The sequence below is a fragment of the Odocoileus virginianus genome, chromosome 3, assembly GCF_023699985.2.
Source record: "Odocoileus virginianus isolate 20LAN1187 ecotype Illinois chromosome 3, Ovbor_1.2, whole genome shotgun sequence".
Lineage (NCBI taxonomy): Eukaryota > Metazoa > Chordata > Mammalia > Artiodactyla > Cervidae > Odocoileus > Odocoileus virginianus.
In genome coordinates, this window is record NC_069676.1 from 3597280 (window position 1) to 3614243 (window position 16964).

The 16964-nt window shown below is 56.2% G+C and overlaps 1 protein-coding gene across 4 annotated transcripts in view; it reads right to left on the reverse strand.

Annotated features, from left to right (window-relative positions):
• Window positions 1–2929: 2929 nt before the first annotated feature.
• Window positions 2930–16964, reverse strand: part of SLC25A42 (solute carrier family 25 member 42) — a 45130-nt gene continuing 31095 nt past the window's right edge. For 2 of the 4 annotated variants that reach the window (XM_020884499.2, XM_020884502.2), the window contains exons 2-8: window positions 14669–14782; window positions 10117–10222; window positions 8477–8502; window positions 7439–7605; window positions 6971–7087; window positions 6340–6491; window positions 2930–5180 (exon numbers count right to left, since the gene is read on the reverse strand). In XM_020884499.2, coding sequence (XP_020740158.1) covers window positions 4873–5180; window positions 6340–6491; window positions 6971–7087; window positions 7439–7605; window positions 8477–8502; window positions 10117–10222; window positions 14669–14749 — 957 coding nt within the window. In that variant the 5' untranslated portion in view covers window positions 14750–14782 and the 3' untranslated portion in view covers window positions 2930–4872. The other 2 variants (XM_020884500.2, XM_020884501.2) reach the window with 2 other exon arrangements.

The window sequence follows — 16964 nt, forward strand, 5'->3', positions numbered from 1 at the left end:
GTATCCTTACAAGAGGAGAAAAATTTTTTTATAAGAGGAAATTTGGACCTGAACTTGTGTTACCTGAAAACTAGGGTCACCTCTTGGTAGGTGTTGAGCCAACTGACACAACCAAGCTGAAGATGAATGGAAGAAGTTATGCTGACTTTCAGCAAGTAAGGGAAACACTGGGGATCTTTCCCAAAGCAGTGTCTCCCTGAAAGCAAAACTGGGGAAGTTTTAAGCTCAGGGTACACGTATATTCATGAAAGGGCTTGAGCAGAGGAGAATTCAGCATAGAACTGGGGCAAAGGTCCACAGAATCCAAGCTTTAGTTGATTGGAGTCAGAAGAATCAACATCATTCCACCCTCCACCTGCTTGGGGGCCTTAGTTCCTGCAGAACTTGAAGATATATATTATAGGGAAAAGAATCTGAAAAAGAATATACATATTCTGTGCTACACACCTGAAACTTACACAATACGACACTATAAATCAACATCAATTAAAAAATTTAAAGGGGAGGAACTGGGACTCTGCTTTATTACTACACTATTGTTTGACTGCCTTTTCTCTGTTCCCGCCTTCCTTTGTTCCCTTAAGATCATTAATTACTGAGACCTGTTCAAGGATAAGCAGTGCAGCCTGGCTGAGATCAAAGTGGCTTAGGCCAAAACGGCTTCTCTTATGTCGAGAGCCATTCCTGGTTCTCTTTCTCCTGGAACCCCCTAACTTCTCTGCTTACACTAGCACAGAGGAAAGACAAGGGGGAAGACACAGGAAGAAGTCGGTCAGTCAGAGCTCAATAACAGATCTAGAAAACATCCTTCCCTCCTGGCCCTCAGAACCAAACCTGCCAACACTTTGATTTTGGACCTCTGGCTTCCAACTTTGGCAAAATTAAGTTCTGTTATTTTAAGCCACTCAGCCCATGGTACTCTGTTAGGGTGGCCATAGGAAACTCAGACGTGAGGCATGTGGTGTACATGGATACAATCTCTTTGCAGGAATAGCTGATGTTTCTATTCATATTTGGATAGATTTCCCCCCAAAGATGACCCTGTCTGTTAAGACTCAGGGACCTCACCTGAGAGGTGACCTCAGGAAGCCTCTAGGAGGGTAGGGATGTCAGACAGGGAGGAAAGAAGCCAGTAGGGAGCGCCAATGAGCCAGCGACTCTGGGCGATCTGGGCTGGGTCCTGCTGGGGACCTCAGGGGGAAAGCGTGGTGCACAGCCTGAGTGGTCCCATGCCGGTATTGAGGGGCTGCATCACATATGCTTCAGCTGTCCACAGTCATTGGCTCCTGACTGTGTTCCGGCAGGGAACCCTAGGCTGGGTCCAGGTGGCTTACAGCTAAAAATAGGGTGGGAACCATGAACGCCAGGCTTGCCACCAGCATCAACTATACTATTAATATATCCCTGATATTTATCCAGCAATTTCATTCCTAGAAACTTAGGCTACAGGAATACTACCTTATGAGCTCAATGAGGTACATACAGGAGGTTTGTGTCAGAAAGGGCCAGGAAATTCAACTCTGTTTTAAATACGGAATAAAATGACTTGTGTTGTTGGAAGTCGACAGGTAGTTTGGCTTCAGGTAAAACTGAATCTAGCATCCCAAACAATGTCACCAAGAAATCCAATTTCTCTGCTCATCTCTGCTCTACTTTAAAAAAAAAAAAAATTATTTATTTAGCCAAGTCAGGTCTTAGTTGTGGCCTGTGGGATCTAGTTCCCTAACCAGGGGTTGAACCTGGGCCCCCCTGCACTGGGAGTGTGGTGACTTAACCACTGGGCCACCAGGAAAGTCCCTCTGCTCCACTTTCTGCAGTGGCATCTTCACCCTTCCGACCTTGCAGTCACAAGATAGCGCCAACAACCACCCAGGGTTGGGGTTTCATCTCCTGGGCCAGTGGAAGAGGGAGGGTGCATCTTGAGGGTCTCCCTGGAAGTGGTTAGCAAACATCTTTATTGTCACAGGTCCAGACGGGGTCAAGAGCTCACCTCTGTATATTAGGGGATGCCACAATGTTGGAAGAGAGTGAGGAGGGGCCGACATCACCCCTCAGGCTCAGGAGACGGTGTGAGAAATGGGACTGACCAGAAGTTGGGATGGATGTTGGGGGGGGGGGGGGGAATTGCAGGAGCCACTACCAGGTTGGCATGGCAACAACTCAGTAACAACCTAGCTGCTGGTCAATAGGGATTGGTGGATCTCATCACAGGCCATCCCTCTGGGGAACACGAAACTGCTACTAAACGCATCCTGTATTTGACAGCTACCGACCTGCAAGAAATATGGCTGGATGAACGCAGCACGCAGAGCAGCCTGTGGGCCATCCCGGGACAGAGTCTACCTCTGTGCACGGGCACGTGTGCTCGCCCGGCCTGTCTCTCCCCTGCCCACGGAGGCGCCCACTCCTGGTCCCGGGCTGGGTGGGTGCTGCAGGCCATTCCACACGATGGGCTGCAGGTGAGGCGAGTCTCAGGACCCCTGGGAGCCCTCTGGTGGCCTCACCCTCCTGCCCCTGTGGACAGTGACACTCATGCCAGAAGCCTCAGCCCATCACAGAGCAGACCGAGGTCTCTGGAGAAACCATGGGACTCTGGGGCAGTGCTCACTGAAGCAGGTCACAGCCCATCCCGACAGATGTCCCCAAAGGGACAAGTGTGTGCATGCAGGATCTCTCCGGGAGGGGGCACTGGTAATGGGAGATGTCCCTGCAAAGGGAACAGGGAGCCAGACCTACTTTTCACAGTAAACTCTTCATGCAGTTTGCATTTTCTAGCAAATCCTGACCAAATCAAGGTTAGGGTTAACAATCCATACAGCAATTACATTTTTTTTTTAAAAAAAAGGTTATTCGACAATCTGTCAAAATAACTTTAACCATGTTTTTGGTTCCTAGGGGATGAGGGTCAGAGCTGAAGAAGAGACATGGGCAGGAGAAAAAAAATCATTTTGATTTTTATTAAATATACTCTCTTGGCACAAATCTTTAAAATATATAAACATTATGTATAAACAAAGTGTCTTCATGGCATCAAAATGTAACTCCAAATCAGGCCATACCCCTCAGTGAGAGGGGTATGACTGCCGAGGGCAAAGGTCCAACTGTGTGCAGGGCTGGGGGTAAGGGGAGTCGGCACTGGCGAGGTGCACTTGGGTGGGAGCCACCCTGGAGAGGCGCTCTGGGGCGAGTAACGCTGGGGCCCTCCCTGCTCCAGCCCAGCCTGCAGCTCAGAGGAGGGCACTGCCGAGACATCCATTCAGTCTCACCCACCAGGGGCGGACCCCTGGCCTGGGCACCCTCATGTTCCCATCCCGTCTCCCTGTGAGGGGTGCCCCTGCCTCTCCTGAGCGCTGGGCAAGGCTGGGAGAGAAGGTGGGTGAGACGTTTACCCAACGGGACAGCCATCACAGGCTGCTCGGGCCCCCTGGGAACAAGAGTCTGCAGACAAGACTGGAGTTGGCTGCTGGAGACATGCAGGAAGGACAGAGGAGGGGTCTTCGCACCCAGGGGACTAAAGCAAGAACGGGAACAGGACAGAATAAAAGGGGGAAATGGCAGCCACAATGGGAAATGCATGTGTGGCAGAAACACACCCTCTCAGACCTTCACACCTCATGGCTACTGAGCCCACTGTGAAAACCGGCCCACTGCTTGTCCTGGTCCTGGAACCAGACTGGACTGGTTAGGGTTTTCGGTGTCTAGACCCAGGGCCAGCCAGATTGAAAAACAAAAGCAAAAATCAAACTCCAAACGTCATTAGAAAACAGGTGTTTCTGAGTCCCTGTGATTCCTGGTGGGCCCTGGGGGGTACTCCATGAGACCAGCTCCCTGGGGAACCCTGCCTCTTTCAAGCTTCCTGCCCCCAGCCCAGATGCTGTCTCGGGCTCAAATCAGACAACCCCACAGGCCTTAAATCGCCCCATGTCCCAGCCAAGAAACTGCTCAGGTGGGGCACCCACAATGTGCCAGATGCCATGGGTTCCCCCCATGAGCCCCCACGCCCAGGGGCAGAGGGTCAGGGCCTGAGGCCCAGCCTCCATTACTGCGGCCAGTGGAGTAGGGCCGAGAGCTTCCTGGCAATCCAGGCAGATGCCTCCAGGTTGGGACTCAGACCCAAACCCATGGCGATTCCTCAAACCCTGTTGCCTGGAGGCGTGACCCTCCTGGGAACCGTGCGAACTGCGTGGGAGAGGGGTAACAGAGGGGAAGACCCAACTCTGGGGCCTGGGATCAGGAGTCTGCGATCAGGATAACACTCTTGGAAGAAGCCACAGGCTCTGGGGAGGGAGAAGTCACCTGGGAAATAGTGGTGAAGGCAGGAAAAGGCGGGGCAGGGTGGGAGGCTGCACTTGGAGCCACAGCTGAGTAGACGGCTGGTCTCATGGAGGCCAGACCTTGGCCCCACACTCTCTGGGGCTCCACCCACCCGCTCCTACCTCCACCCAAGAACACAGATTCAGAACAGCAAGGGGCAGGCGAGGTCTGGCTCTGAGCCTAGTGGGGACCAGGTCCCTAGAACCAGGAGCCTGTCCAAGGGCAAAGAACACACCAGGAGGCAGTGCTGGCCACGCCCCACTCAGGGCGGCCACAGCGAACCCCCCTCCAGGGGCAGCCCCAGCCCAGCTGAGGCCGAAAGAAGAGCGCGTGGGAACCCCGCCCCCAGTCCCAACAACGCACAAGGGCCCCCGGCTTTCCCCTCAGACCTGGGCCGCAGTGAGCTCAGGCCCCCCAGGCCCCCAGCTCGTTCCACAAGGCGCGTCCGTGCGCCTTCTGCGTGGAACCCGGCACATCTTTGCTCCCTGGGCTCAGACACGGAGGGGGTCAGCGGTCCACCGCCAACTGAAGCTCTAGCGCGGCCGACCCCACCCGCCCCTAGCTCTGCAGGTGTCGCAGCAGGATCTGCATGAGGTCGAAAGTGGTGAAGCTGATGCCCACGGCGATGGGGCCCTTGAGCCAGTTCATGCTCAGGCCCTTGTAGAGGCCGCGCACCACGCCCTCCTCCCGCACGATGGTGCGCATGGTGCGCACGATGGAGGTGCGCTGGTGGCCTGTGACGCCGGCCGTCTGCATGCGCCGCCGCACCACGTCCAGCGGGTAAGAGGCAGACTGCCCGATGAGGCCAGCGCAGGCCCCGAAAATCATGCGCTCAAAAGGGTATGGCTGCGGGCGGCCGCTGTACTCTGCAGGGGGAAGGGTGGGAGGGGCTGTGAGGGCGATGGGAAGGGGCGCCCTGGCAGCCAGGGGTGCTGGCGTCCACCCGCGGGCCCCTGCACCGCGCTCACACGTGCACGCAGTGTCACAGCTTCAGGGCCGACCAGCTCTCCTGGGCCACGGCTCCCCTTCTTCCTCACCTACTGATCCCCCATTTTTAACCAAATGTGAGATCCAAAAGATTTTTACAACTGCAAAGCACAAAGAATCATATAACCAAGCTCTATGACCCAGAACAAGCTCAGATCCACTCTTGTTTCCCATCTTGTAAAGAAAGAGAATATCACTCTGCCCCGAACCCTCTACACTGCCCAGCCTGCCCAACAGGTGCCCTCTCTACGGCTGGTGTGAGGACCTGCCGGCTGGAGGGAGGAGGGAACAGCAAGGGATCAATAGGGGTTCTTTAAAAACACGCTGTTTTCAATTTGAACTTAGGGATTAAAAACAGGGAACCGCCCTAGTCACTCAGCAGACTGGCAGAACATATGGAACTTGTCAGCACCAGGAGTGGGAGGGAAGGGGAGCGGGCCCCAGGACAAGCCGGGCCGCGGGAGGAGCAGAGGGTGGAAAAGGTAAAACAGAGAACGAGGTCTCAGACCCACACGAAGAGAACAGCTCCTGGAAGTCAACTGGACACAGAAAACCTGCAACAGCCTCACCGCCCCCCACGGGGGTCACCGTCCCCCAAACAGGACGGACCAGCGCTGCACTACCGCAAGCGCAGGGGGCAGCCGCTCAGCCACTTCCGATAACCAGGAACAGCTCGGAGGCTGCGCTCAAGCCCAGGGAGAAGGGTTTCCAATGAAGGCGAAAGGTGGAGCCGACCCTAATAAAGAGGCAGGGGTGAGGGGAGAGGGGCTGGGGATTGGGTCCCAGGGATCTCAGCTTTACCCTGACTGTTTTCCTTAACAAAAAACAACTTGGAGCAAATAAGGCAGATTGTTAACACCAGATCACACCAAGTAGCAGGTATCAGTGGGCTTATTTGCTCTGTCTTCTCCTGATCCAGACCCTGGACCTCCAGCCTGCCCCTCCCTCCACTCGCCCCCATCCACCTCCACCTCCCCATCCATCCACATCCATCCATCCTGTGACCGCAGAGGTGCTGACCTAGCTGGCGCTCCTCACCTCGGTGCAGGCTCTTGAGGGTCTCATAGGTGAAGAAGCTCAGGCCGGCGTAGGGAATGACCCCCAGCACGGTCGGAACAAATCCGTGGTAGAGGGTCTTCAGCCCCTCTTCTCTCGAGATGCGGATGAAGACGTGAAAGATGTTGCTGTACCTGTAGGACAGAGCGGTGCGGGGGTGGGGGTGGGGGCTGCAGACATCAATTCACTAATTCTCTCTCCTCCCAGTCAGCAGGGGCAGGCCTGGATGTTGACAGAGCCACCATGCAGAAGTTCTGGCATTTGAGGGGCCACGCATGCTCAATCCACAGGCCACCTATACCACTGGGCTCTTTGCTGTGCTTGGCCCTTGGTTTTTTACTCAGATGCATTTTAAGCAGATCTGTTCTCGACTCAACATGGAGACTCTGGGTTTGCTGGAAGCAGACTGCCACCGAAGCTGAGAGACCCAGTTACTGTCCTCCTGGAAAGCTGCGGGGCCCAGGGAGGTCGGGGCAACACAGCCTCGGCACAGCTTCATGCGCCGCTGCAGAGAGGCCCAGACCCTGTCCCCAGGGGCCGGGTGGGGGAGCCCTCCGGGGACCCCACTAGACACAGAGCCCCCGGTACTGGTGAGAACCAGGGTGAGACTCACATCTCCTTTGGGGTCACAGCCATCCGCGCTCTGACCAGGTCCAGCGGGTAGGTCAGCGAGGCGGCCGTGGTTCCAGCCAGCGCGCCCGCGAGGAGGCGGGGCCAAGGCGGCAGGGCTCTGAAAGCGGGCGGGGGTGAAGGTGAGCGCCCAGGGCTCCGGGGGCCCACAGGTCTGGGGTGGGGGTAGAGGTGGGGGACGGGCAGCCTGTTCCCGAGCTGATGGGCGGGGCGGGGGGTGTCTCTTGGGGGTGCCTGCCTTTGCCCCTGCTTGTCTGAATGAATGAAGGACAGGCGTCTTTCCCACCTGCTCTGGGGCACAGGGGGACCGTGGCCGTCCTGGGATGTAGGTTCGAGGAGACCGGGGAAACGAGAGAAGTTCTGACATGGTGGCCAGGTGGAAGACAGGAGAACAGGGTGCGGTAACAGAGCTGAGAGGGCCGGGGTTTTTGGGGGGGGAGCGGGGTCTCACTCTCCGCGGAAGCCGTAGTAGCTGCCCAGGAGGCGTTTGTACTCCTCATGCGCGCTGAACTGGATGGCGGCGTAGGGCACCACGCGCACCATGGTGGCCGAGTTGCCGCGCCACAGGCTCAGGAAGCCTTCGTGGAGGTAGGTGAAGTAGAGGAGCCTGAAGGCCTCCTGGGGGCGGGCAGGGGAGGCGCGGTGTCAGCGCCCCAGGCCTCTGGCCGAGCGCCGGTGCCCTCCCGCTCGCCGTCCTTAGACCAGCCCTGCGCCTGGGAAGGGCGGGGACCTCACAGACCGCCCCGGGCTCTGCGCGGGGACCCCCGCCCCTTCTCCTCCAACCCTGGGAACCATGAAGTGAGACGGGGGAAAGCAGGGTTGCAAAGCAGACTGAGCCCCACTGAGGGGGTTTTGTAGGTGTTTGGAAGCCTAGCTTTTAAAATATTATTTATTTTCCTTTATTAAGAAGACAACACCTGCTCTGTGGGCTTCCCAGGTGGCTCAGTGGTAAACAACCCACCTGCCAATGCAGGAGATGTGGGTTTGATCCCTGGGCAGGGAAGATCCCCTGGAGGGGGTCATGGCAACCCACTCCAGTATTCTTGCCTGGGAAATCCCATGGACAGAGGAGCCTGGCAGGCTACAGTCCATGGGGTTGCAAAGAGTCAGATGTGACTTAGTGACTAAAACCACAAAAAGGAACAATGACACCTGCTCTGTGTTTAAAAATATATCAAATGTGAAACCTGTGAGTTTAGACCATCAAGTCCCCTTGGACAGGTGGGTCTCCCATCACTTCCCAGGGAGGGCTGTGTCCAGGCAGACTCAGGGTGCAAACAGATGGCCTTGGCCCCAGCGCCTGGCAGGGGAGGCCTTGGTCACCCAGCAGTCCTGCAGCTGGCCTGGGGTGGGGGTCGGGGAACCAGTGGGAAAAAGCCCCTTGAAAAGCGTTTGCCCAGCCCCTACCACCCACCTCCCCTGCCTCTGCCAGCCCAGTAGGGCAGAGGTGAAGGCCCCAGAGACAGGGGTCCATGACCGAGCGGCTCACCTTGGCAGAAAATCTTTTTGAGGACACTGGAAAAAAAACACACAACAGAGATTGTTGGATATGAAGGCTGGGCCCCCCCAACTCCAGTCTGCATGACCCCCACCACAGGGGTCTAGTTTGAGCATGGGGAGGGAGGGCATCCCCCTGGAAATGCCCCCCCTCAACTCCTATAAGGGCCGAGGTGGGGCATCCCCAGCAAAGTCACCCCCTCCCCAGGAGCCTCCCCACCACCCCCACGCCCAGGCCACTCTGCACCAACTTCTCCCCTTCTTCAGGGAGAAGAGCCCAGCTGCCACTGACTGCAGGACAGTGAGGGCCCGTGGAAGGATGCAGCTCTCTGGGGGGGTGGGGTCGGCACCCAGCAGTCTCCACCTGGCTGAACTTCATCTCCCCCAAGTCCCTTGGAGGGAGGCATCCCAGCCGCCAGCCATGCAGGGGTCAGCTGAGGGGCTCCAGCTCCCTCAGCAGGGGGCAAGGGGGTCTCAGCCCGGCAGCATCCCCAACGCTGCACTTCCCAAGCGTCTGCTGCCTTCCCAGCACAGCCCTGCACTCCTCTCTGTGGGGGTGTATGCACAGCTTCTGCCTTCGGAATTAAACTCAGCTCCCCGTGTGGTGCTTCGGTCAGAATTTGTTCCAGGACCAGCTCAGCTGATGGAGGAGATGTGTCCTCACCCTCACTCCCCCGCCTCCTCCTCAGGCGGGAGGTTGGTACCAACGGTCCTGTTATATGGACAAGGAACCTGAGGCCCAGAGAGGTGAGAGGCCAGCGTGAGCAAGTGGGAGGGGCCTGGCTCCAGTCTGCAGTTCCTTCCTCCCAAACAGCTGAGGGGCAGGGGTCCCAGCTTATGACCCTGTCCACCACGTAGGGGACACAAAGGCCTCATCTTCAGGGGACCCTGTGCTTGCTAAACCCAAAGGAGGGAGGGAACGGGATTCTTGAACTGTCTTCCCAAAGAAATGTCCATGTATGCTCTCACCCTCAGCGCCCATGAATGAGGCCTTAATTGGAAACGAGCTCTTTGCAGGTGTAATTAAATGGAGGTCATGCTCAAGTAGGGTGATCCAATGGTGTGGGTCCTTATAAAAGGAGGGGATCCAGACATACAGACTGGGGTGGGGGGGGGTGCAGTCACAAGCCAAGGATGCCTGGAGTCATCAGAAGCTGGAAAAGGCAAGGAAGGGTCCTCCCTCAGGGACCCAGGAGGAGCTAACCCTACGGACCCCTTGAATGTGGACTTCTGGCCTCCAGAAAATGAGAATAAATTCCTGCAGTTCTAAGCCGCCTGGTTTCTGGTACTTTGTGATGCCAGTCCTAAACACTAACAGACTTTCTAAGTGGATTCTAAAGAGGCATTTCCAGGGCTTCCCTGGTGGTCCAGGATCTATGAGTCTGCACTCCCAATGCAGGGGGCCCAATTTCGAGAACTAGTTCCCACGTGCTGCAAGAAAAAGCCTGCTGCAATGAGGATTGACGATCCCATGTGCTGCAACTGAGACCCGGCGCAGCCAAATAAATAAATTCTTTTAAAAAAGAGGCATTTTAGAGACCCCTTGGCAGTGCAGTCCGGGGCCCTGGTGGGGGGAGGTGGGCGCCTGGCAGCCCGTCGGTCACGGGTGACAGGTGCACGGGCAGCGCTCACCTTGGAAGATGATTTTGGTTCGGTCCAGGGGAGCTACAGCTGTTTTGGCAAGAGCACCAGCCAGTGCCCCAGACAGAAGGGAGCTGAGAACTTGCCTGTGATCACTCTGCAAGAAAACACACAAACACGCTGTCTGTCATCAGAGAGGGAGAGGAGGCGTCTGCTCTGCTTGGAACAGTTTCCAGGAGAAAGGCTTTTCTTCTCTGCCTGGCCGGGGGCGGCCAGACGTATGGTGGCCAGGGTGACACGGCCCTGCTGGGCCCTGGGCAGGCTGCAGCACTGGCCACAGAGCCTGGGGGCACACAGTGAGAGCCTCCTGGGCCACAGGGGCCATCCGCGTGAGAGGTGACACGCTGGCGGGGGTGCCGCGCATGGTTCTAAGTTCCCAGAGACGGCCTACGATGGGATTCACTCCAAACATAAGAGTCGCCCTTCAGCTGTCCTACTTTCAGGCCTTGGCTGCACCCACTGCCCATGGCAAGGGACTCCTGAGCTTCAGTGTTTCAGGGTAAAGGCTCCTTGCGGTCCGGGGAGTGCGTGGTGGGTGTCAGGCAAGCAGACCCTGACTGTTCAGTGTGTCCTGTGCTCTTTCCACAACCTTCCATCAGGCTGGTGTCTGTGGCTCTTCATCCAGCTAAGCCGAAAGCAATCGGGACAGGCACGGCTCACCTGCCCTTCACGCTCCTGTGGCCAGGCTCAAAGTCGGTGCTTTCCCGAGTCTTTCTGTGGCTCCCGGAGCGCTGGCTCAAACAGCCCTCCTTCCCTTGAGGCCCATGGAGCCCCGAATCGCAGCCCAGGAAGCCGTCTGCTCACCGGGCTGGAGGCGCCATTCCCACCTCCCCAGACCCCCGATGACTCTGGCATAGAGCGAGCAAGGAGGTGAGGAGCAGGGGCTCAGCGACTCTGGGAGTCTGTGACGTCCACCCGACCCAGGTGCCCTCAGGAGCCTGGAGTCACAGTGTGGGGCGGGGGATGTACCAGCCAGCACCACTCCCCTGCCAGGGCTGCCAGTCGACGGAGGGAGCCGGACATGGAGGAACTCTTAGACAAACGTGTGCAGAATCCGCGGTCTGGGTGGGGCTGTGGGGAGGGGGCTCGGAGTGCCAGGAGAATGCGGGAAGGGGCCAAGGCTGTAAGATGAGGCGCGCCTAAGGGCAGGGCGCGGGTGCACGCGCGAGAGTGTGTGTGTGACACTAACCAGGGGGAGGGGCTGGACACTCAGAGGCCCCAGTGAGAAGGAGCGGGGGGGGGGGGCGGTCCTGGGGGGCCACAAGGAGGGCAGGGCGGCTGACACAGGGAAGGGAGAGAGACGCCACGAAAGGTGGGCGAGGCTGGACCCCACAGAGCCCGACAAGGAGGCTGACCTTGGCCTACAGAGAAATGGAGACGCGTGCAAGGTGAACAGGTTATTTTAACTGGAACCAGAGGAGAGGCAGCTCCTGTGACCCCCAGGGTTGAGACAGCAGAGGCTGGGACCAGGGGAGGCTGCGAGATGGGGAGTAATGAGGGGGCCTTTGAGGGGTTCGACTGGCAGTCTGCGTTCCTGAGTGGGCATGCTGGAGTCCAGGGCGATGCCCAGGTTTGCTCAGCTCTGTGGGAGGCTCAGGGGGAGGGCTGGGTCTGTCCGCAGTGACTGGAGGGCCTCTCTGCTCCGCGGTCCCTCACCTCTGACACAGTCAAGTGCTGGCTCCTGGCCCAGACCCCAGGTGGTGTCCCAGGTGAATGTCCCCAGGGCCCTGTGCCCCTCGACCTGGCCCCTGCCCTTAATGCCCCTGGTGCCCGTCCCGCAGCCCCGCCCACCTCTCGCTAGAAGAACAAGTCCCCACGGCAGTGTGTTCCTGACTCAGTTTCTGCGGCGAGCTTTATTGCAGGGTGCCACCTTTTTGCTTCACAGAGACCCGTCACCGGGGACCCTGCCTTTTCTGGGTCACACAGCAAGGTTCTGGACAGCCGGCTCTCAGGGACGTGGACACCAGATGCCAGAAGGCTCAGGGGTGTTTCTGGCACCGGCTCTGAAGCCCACCTGCCCCTCTGTGAATCCGCGTGGCGACCGCTGACCTCCAGCCTCTGTGAGCTCAGGGAATGCCCTGCGGCCCGCCCGCGGGCTGTGAACGCTGCAGGCAGAGCCCAGGTGTCCCTCCGTCTCCCCCACTTCCTGGGAAGCCTGCAGGGCTCATCAGCACCAGGCCAGCTCTGCACGCGCAAGGACACGCGTCCTGAAACCCGAGCCCTTGGTGTGGTGCGCTGAGCACACGCGGGGAGCTCCCTTCACACGCTCAGTGCAGGGGGCGGCTGCTGACACTCCCGGGGACTCCTACATGACACAGTTGGCTTATCCGTTAAAGACAAGTGTTAGCTGCTCAGTCGTGTCCGATTCTTTGCCACCCCATGGACTGTACCCCGCTAGGCTCCTCTGTCTGCGGGATTCTCCAGGCAAGAACACTGGAGTGGGTTGACATTTCTTCCTCCAGGGGATCTTCCCAACCCAGGGATCGAACCTGGGTCTCCTCCACTGCAGGCAGATTCTTTCCCATCTGAGCCACCAGGGAAGCCACCATGGTTGGCAAAGGCATCACCAAATGGTCAAAGTCTCCACGACCATCATATGAGTTGTTGTTCAGTCTCTAATTTGTGTCCAACTCTGGGACTCCATGCACTGCAGCACACCAGTCCTTCACTATCTCCCATGCTTTGTGCAAATTCATGTCCCCTGAGTCAGTGATGCTATCTAACCATCTTATCTTCCGCCGCCCCCTTTTCCTCTTGCCCTCCGTTTTTCCCAGCATCAGAGTCTTTTCCAATGAGTCAGTTCTTTGTATCAGGTGGCCAAAGTACTACAGATTCAGCTTCAGCACCAGTTTCCAATGAACATTCGGGGTTGATTTCCTTTAGGATTGACTGGTTTGATCTCCCTGCTGTCCAAGGGACTCTCAAGACTCTACTCCGGCACCACAGTTCAAAAGCATCAATTCCTTGGCTCTGAGCATTCTTTATGGTCCAACTCTCACATCTGTACATGACTACTGGAAAAATCATAGCTTTGACTAGATGGACCTTCCTTGGCAAAGTGATGTCTCTGATTTTTAATATGCTGTCCAGGTTTGTCATAGCTTTCTTCCAAGGCGCAAGCATCACTGTCCTCAGTAATTTTGGAGCCCAGGAAAATAAAATCTGTCACTGCTTCTGCATTTCCCCCTTCCATTTGTCGTGAAGTGATGAGACCAAATGCCATGATCTTAGTTTTTTGAATGTTGAGTTTCAAATCAGATTTTTTACTCTCCTCTTTCACCTTCATCAAGAGGTGCTTTAGTTCCTCTTTGCTTTCTGCCATAAGGGTGGTATCATCTGTATATCTGAGGTTATTGCTATTTCTTCTGGCAATCTTGATTCCAGCTTGTGATTTATCCAGCCAAGCATTTTGCATGATGTGCTCTGCATATAAATTAAATAACAACGGTGACAACATACAGCCCTGTCGTACTCCTTTCCCAATTTCGAATCAGTCTATTGTTTCATATCCAGTTCTAACTTTTCATCATAGGAGAGATCCTTGCAAATGAAGAGTGAGGCAGGCAGCCTGATGGAGAGAAAATGGGTGATCCACAGACAGGACCCACGCGAGCAGTGAAACCATGGGAAGATGCCTGGCTCTTTAGCCAAAGAAACGGGACACTGCGGAGTGAGCGCCCTGCACTGGGTTAGCCAAGCAGGCAAGGCTGACGTGGGCCGTGCCAGCTAGCATGGAGGCCAACTGCTGCTGCGTGGGTCCCGGTGCAGGCTGGGCACATCCACTTGGCGGGATCCACCTGGGCCAGTGGAGGCAGGCCACGTCTCCCTCATACGCTGCTGCAAAGTTCACTAAACTGGGGGAGGGGGTGCCTGCTCTGGGGCTCACCCCTCTGCCGACCGGCGTGGTGACGGTGGTCCCGAGAACCAGGCCTCCTGCCCGCCTGGTGCTCCGCGGGGCAACCTGGAGCTTGGGGGAAGGTCAGGAGGGCCAGAGGTTGACGCTGCTTCAGCCTTTGAGCCCATGGACTTTGAGAACTGCCCGCAGGCACCGGAGCCAGCCTGGCAGTGAAGGTGGATTAGTCCATGCTCGAGGTTCTGGTGGGAGAATTTCTCCTGGCTTCTATGGTGAACAAACACGGGCCTGATCCAATTTCTTTATGAGGGAATGAAACTTTTGTCTTCAGCTGAAGGGCGTCACTGGGGACGCACTTCAGAGCTGAGGGTGAACTCCTCCCCGGCATGAGGAGCCCCCCTCAGCCCCCTCCACCTTTGGCTAATCCCTCTGTGTTGGCAAATCTGAGTCAGAAGAGGGACCCTGGGACACCTCTGACATCCCCGCCAAATGTGGGTGAGGTTTTGACTTCTTGCCAAGCGGTGGGGCAGCTGGATCCACAGCACAGACAGGGCTATAAAAACGGACTAGGCAGTGGCCTGCATCACCCCCACTGCCGCCGCCCTCAGCGTGGGAGGGGTGATTTATATGGGGTGTGAGCACAGAAGAGGGAGCGGGTGAGCATGCCCATGGCGGGGCAAGGGTACTTGCCTTTGAGGAGACGTGCGCGGGCAGGACGGGCTCGGCATCATCACGCAAACGCACCACGCCTTCCTTCACACCATTACCCATTCCAGGCCTGCTCAGGACGGCGGAGACTCAGTCCTGGGGAGCAAAATGGGGCGTGGTGAGAAGGCGGCCTCCTCCACCAGCCCAGGGCCTGTGATTCATCCTCAATGACCCGATGCCAGCACTGCCACAGAGGCACGCTTCGCCTAACCTGACTTCAATCTCCCTGCAGGAAAAAGACACCAGAACCTGCATCTGGATGCCAGAGTCCCCTGCCCTGACTGCTTAATCATTTACAAGAGCACTTCCCATCAGCTCTTTGATTTCGTCGTCACCAACAGGCCTCTGAGTCCTCTGTTGTTTTTCAACTTGGTGCCAACCGCCTCAATTGGCACAGAGAGGTTAAGCTGCCAGCCAGGTCGCCCAGCCAGAGGCGGGGTGTGGTGGGCTCTAGAGCGTGGTGGCTGGAGGTCTCCACTTGCCCTGGAGCCCAACCCACTTTGGGGTGATGCCAGCTTGGACCTGAGATTCCATTCTCAGAAATACTTTTAGAAAATTAACCTTTGGACTTCCCTAGTAGTTCAGAGGTCAAGAATCCACCTGCTGAGGCAAGGGACATGGGTCTGCTCCCTGGTCAGGGAAGTTCCCACGCGCCACGGGGCGACTAAGCCCGTGTGCCACAACAAGAGCAGCCACCTCAATGGGAGGCCCCCACACCACAACGAAGAGCGCCCCGGCCTGCTGCAGCTAGAGGAAGCCCGTTCCTAGCAACAGAGACCAGGGCAGCCAAAAAGAAGCAAATAAAAGTAACTTTTTAAAAAAGAGATCACCTTTGTCCTGCTGTGTGGCTGCCTGCCCTTTGTGGCCAAGCTTATAGTAAGTGTCCTAATACTTGAGGAGCTCTCCCTGGAAACCTGTAAGCAGATCAGTTAGGGAGTCCCTGGAGAAAGAACCAGGAATGGCTCTCCTGACAAAAGAGAAGCATTTTGGCCTAAACCATTATGCGATCGAAGCCTGGAGGCAATGACTGTCCTTGAACAGGTCTCAGTAATTAATGATCTTAAGGGAACAAAGGAAGGCAGGAACAGAGGAAAGTCAGTCAAATAAGGCAGAGTCCTAGTTCCTCCCCAAAGCATGCACATAATAATAAATATATCTTTGAATTCTCTGGGAGCTAAGGCACCCAAGCAGGTGGAGGGTGGAATGACGCTGATCCTCTTGACTTCGATCAACTGAAGCTTGGACTCTGGACCTTTGCCCCAATTCTATGCTGACTTCTCCTCTGCTCAAGCCCTTTCATGAATACTCAGGGACCCTGAGCTCAAGACTTCCCCAGCTTTGCTCTTCAGGGAGACGCTGCTTTGGAAAAGACCCCTTGTATTTCCCTTAACTTGCTGCAGGTAAGAAGTCCTTCCTTCTCTCCATCTCTGGCCTGGTTGTGTCTATTGGTTTAACATTCACAAAGAGGCAAACCCAGTCTTCAGGTTAACACAGGTTTGTGTCCAAATTTCCTCTTATAAAAGAATGTTTTTTCCGCTTTGTAAGGATGCCCAGTCCTGTGGATAAGAGTCCACCCTAACAACCTCAAGTAATAAATCCTTCCTTCTCCCCATCTTTGCACTTGGTTGTGTCTATTTGCTCGACATCCACCAAGAGGTGAACCCACTGTTTTGGTAACAAACCTATCTTTAACCTCCCGAGGAAGCACACTCAAAGCTTATCCAACCACAGGGAAAGGACCGGGAGGAAAAATGTACAATATGAAGCACTGGTGTCAGCGAGATGCCAGTGGGCCCTGGGGCTTGGAGCTCTCAGTTCCTGTGCTTTAAAATCACCCAGTGTGGAGAAGGAAATGGCAACCCACTCCAGTATTCCTGCCTGGAAAAGTCCATGGACAGAGGAGCCTGGCGGGCTGCAGTCCATGGGGTGACACGTGACTGAGCACGGGAAAGCATAATATTTTTTAAAATATTTATTTTTATTTTTGGCTTGGGTTCCAGCTGCCCTGTGGCATGTGGGATCTTAGTTCCCCCACCAGGGATCAGACCCACATCCCCTGCATTGGAAGGCGGATTCTTAACCACTGGACCGCCAGGGAAGTCCCAAGGAAGCCTGTTGGTTCATTGGGTGATTTTATTTTATTTTATTTTTTTTAGTTCTACCACTTCCCGGCAGGAATACTGGAGTGGGTTGCCATTTCTTCCTCCAGGGGATCTTCCTGACCCGGGGATCAAACCTGTGTCTCCTGTGGCTCCTACATTGGCAGCCGGATTTTTTA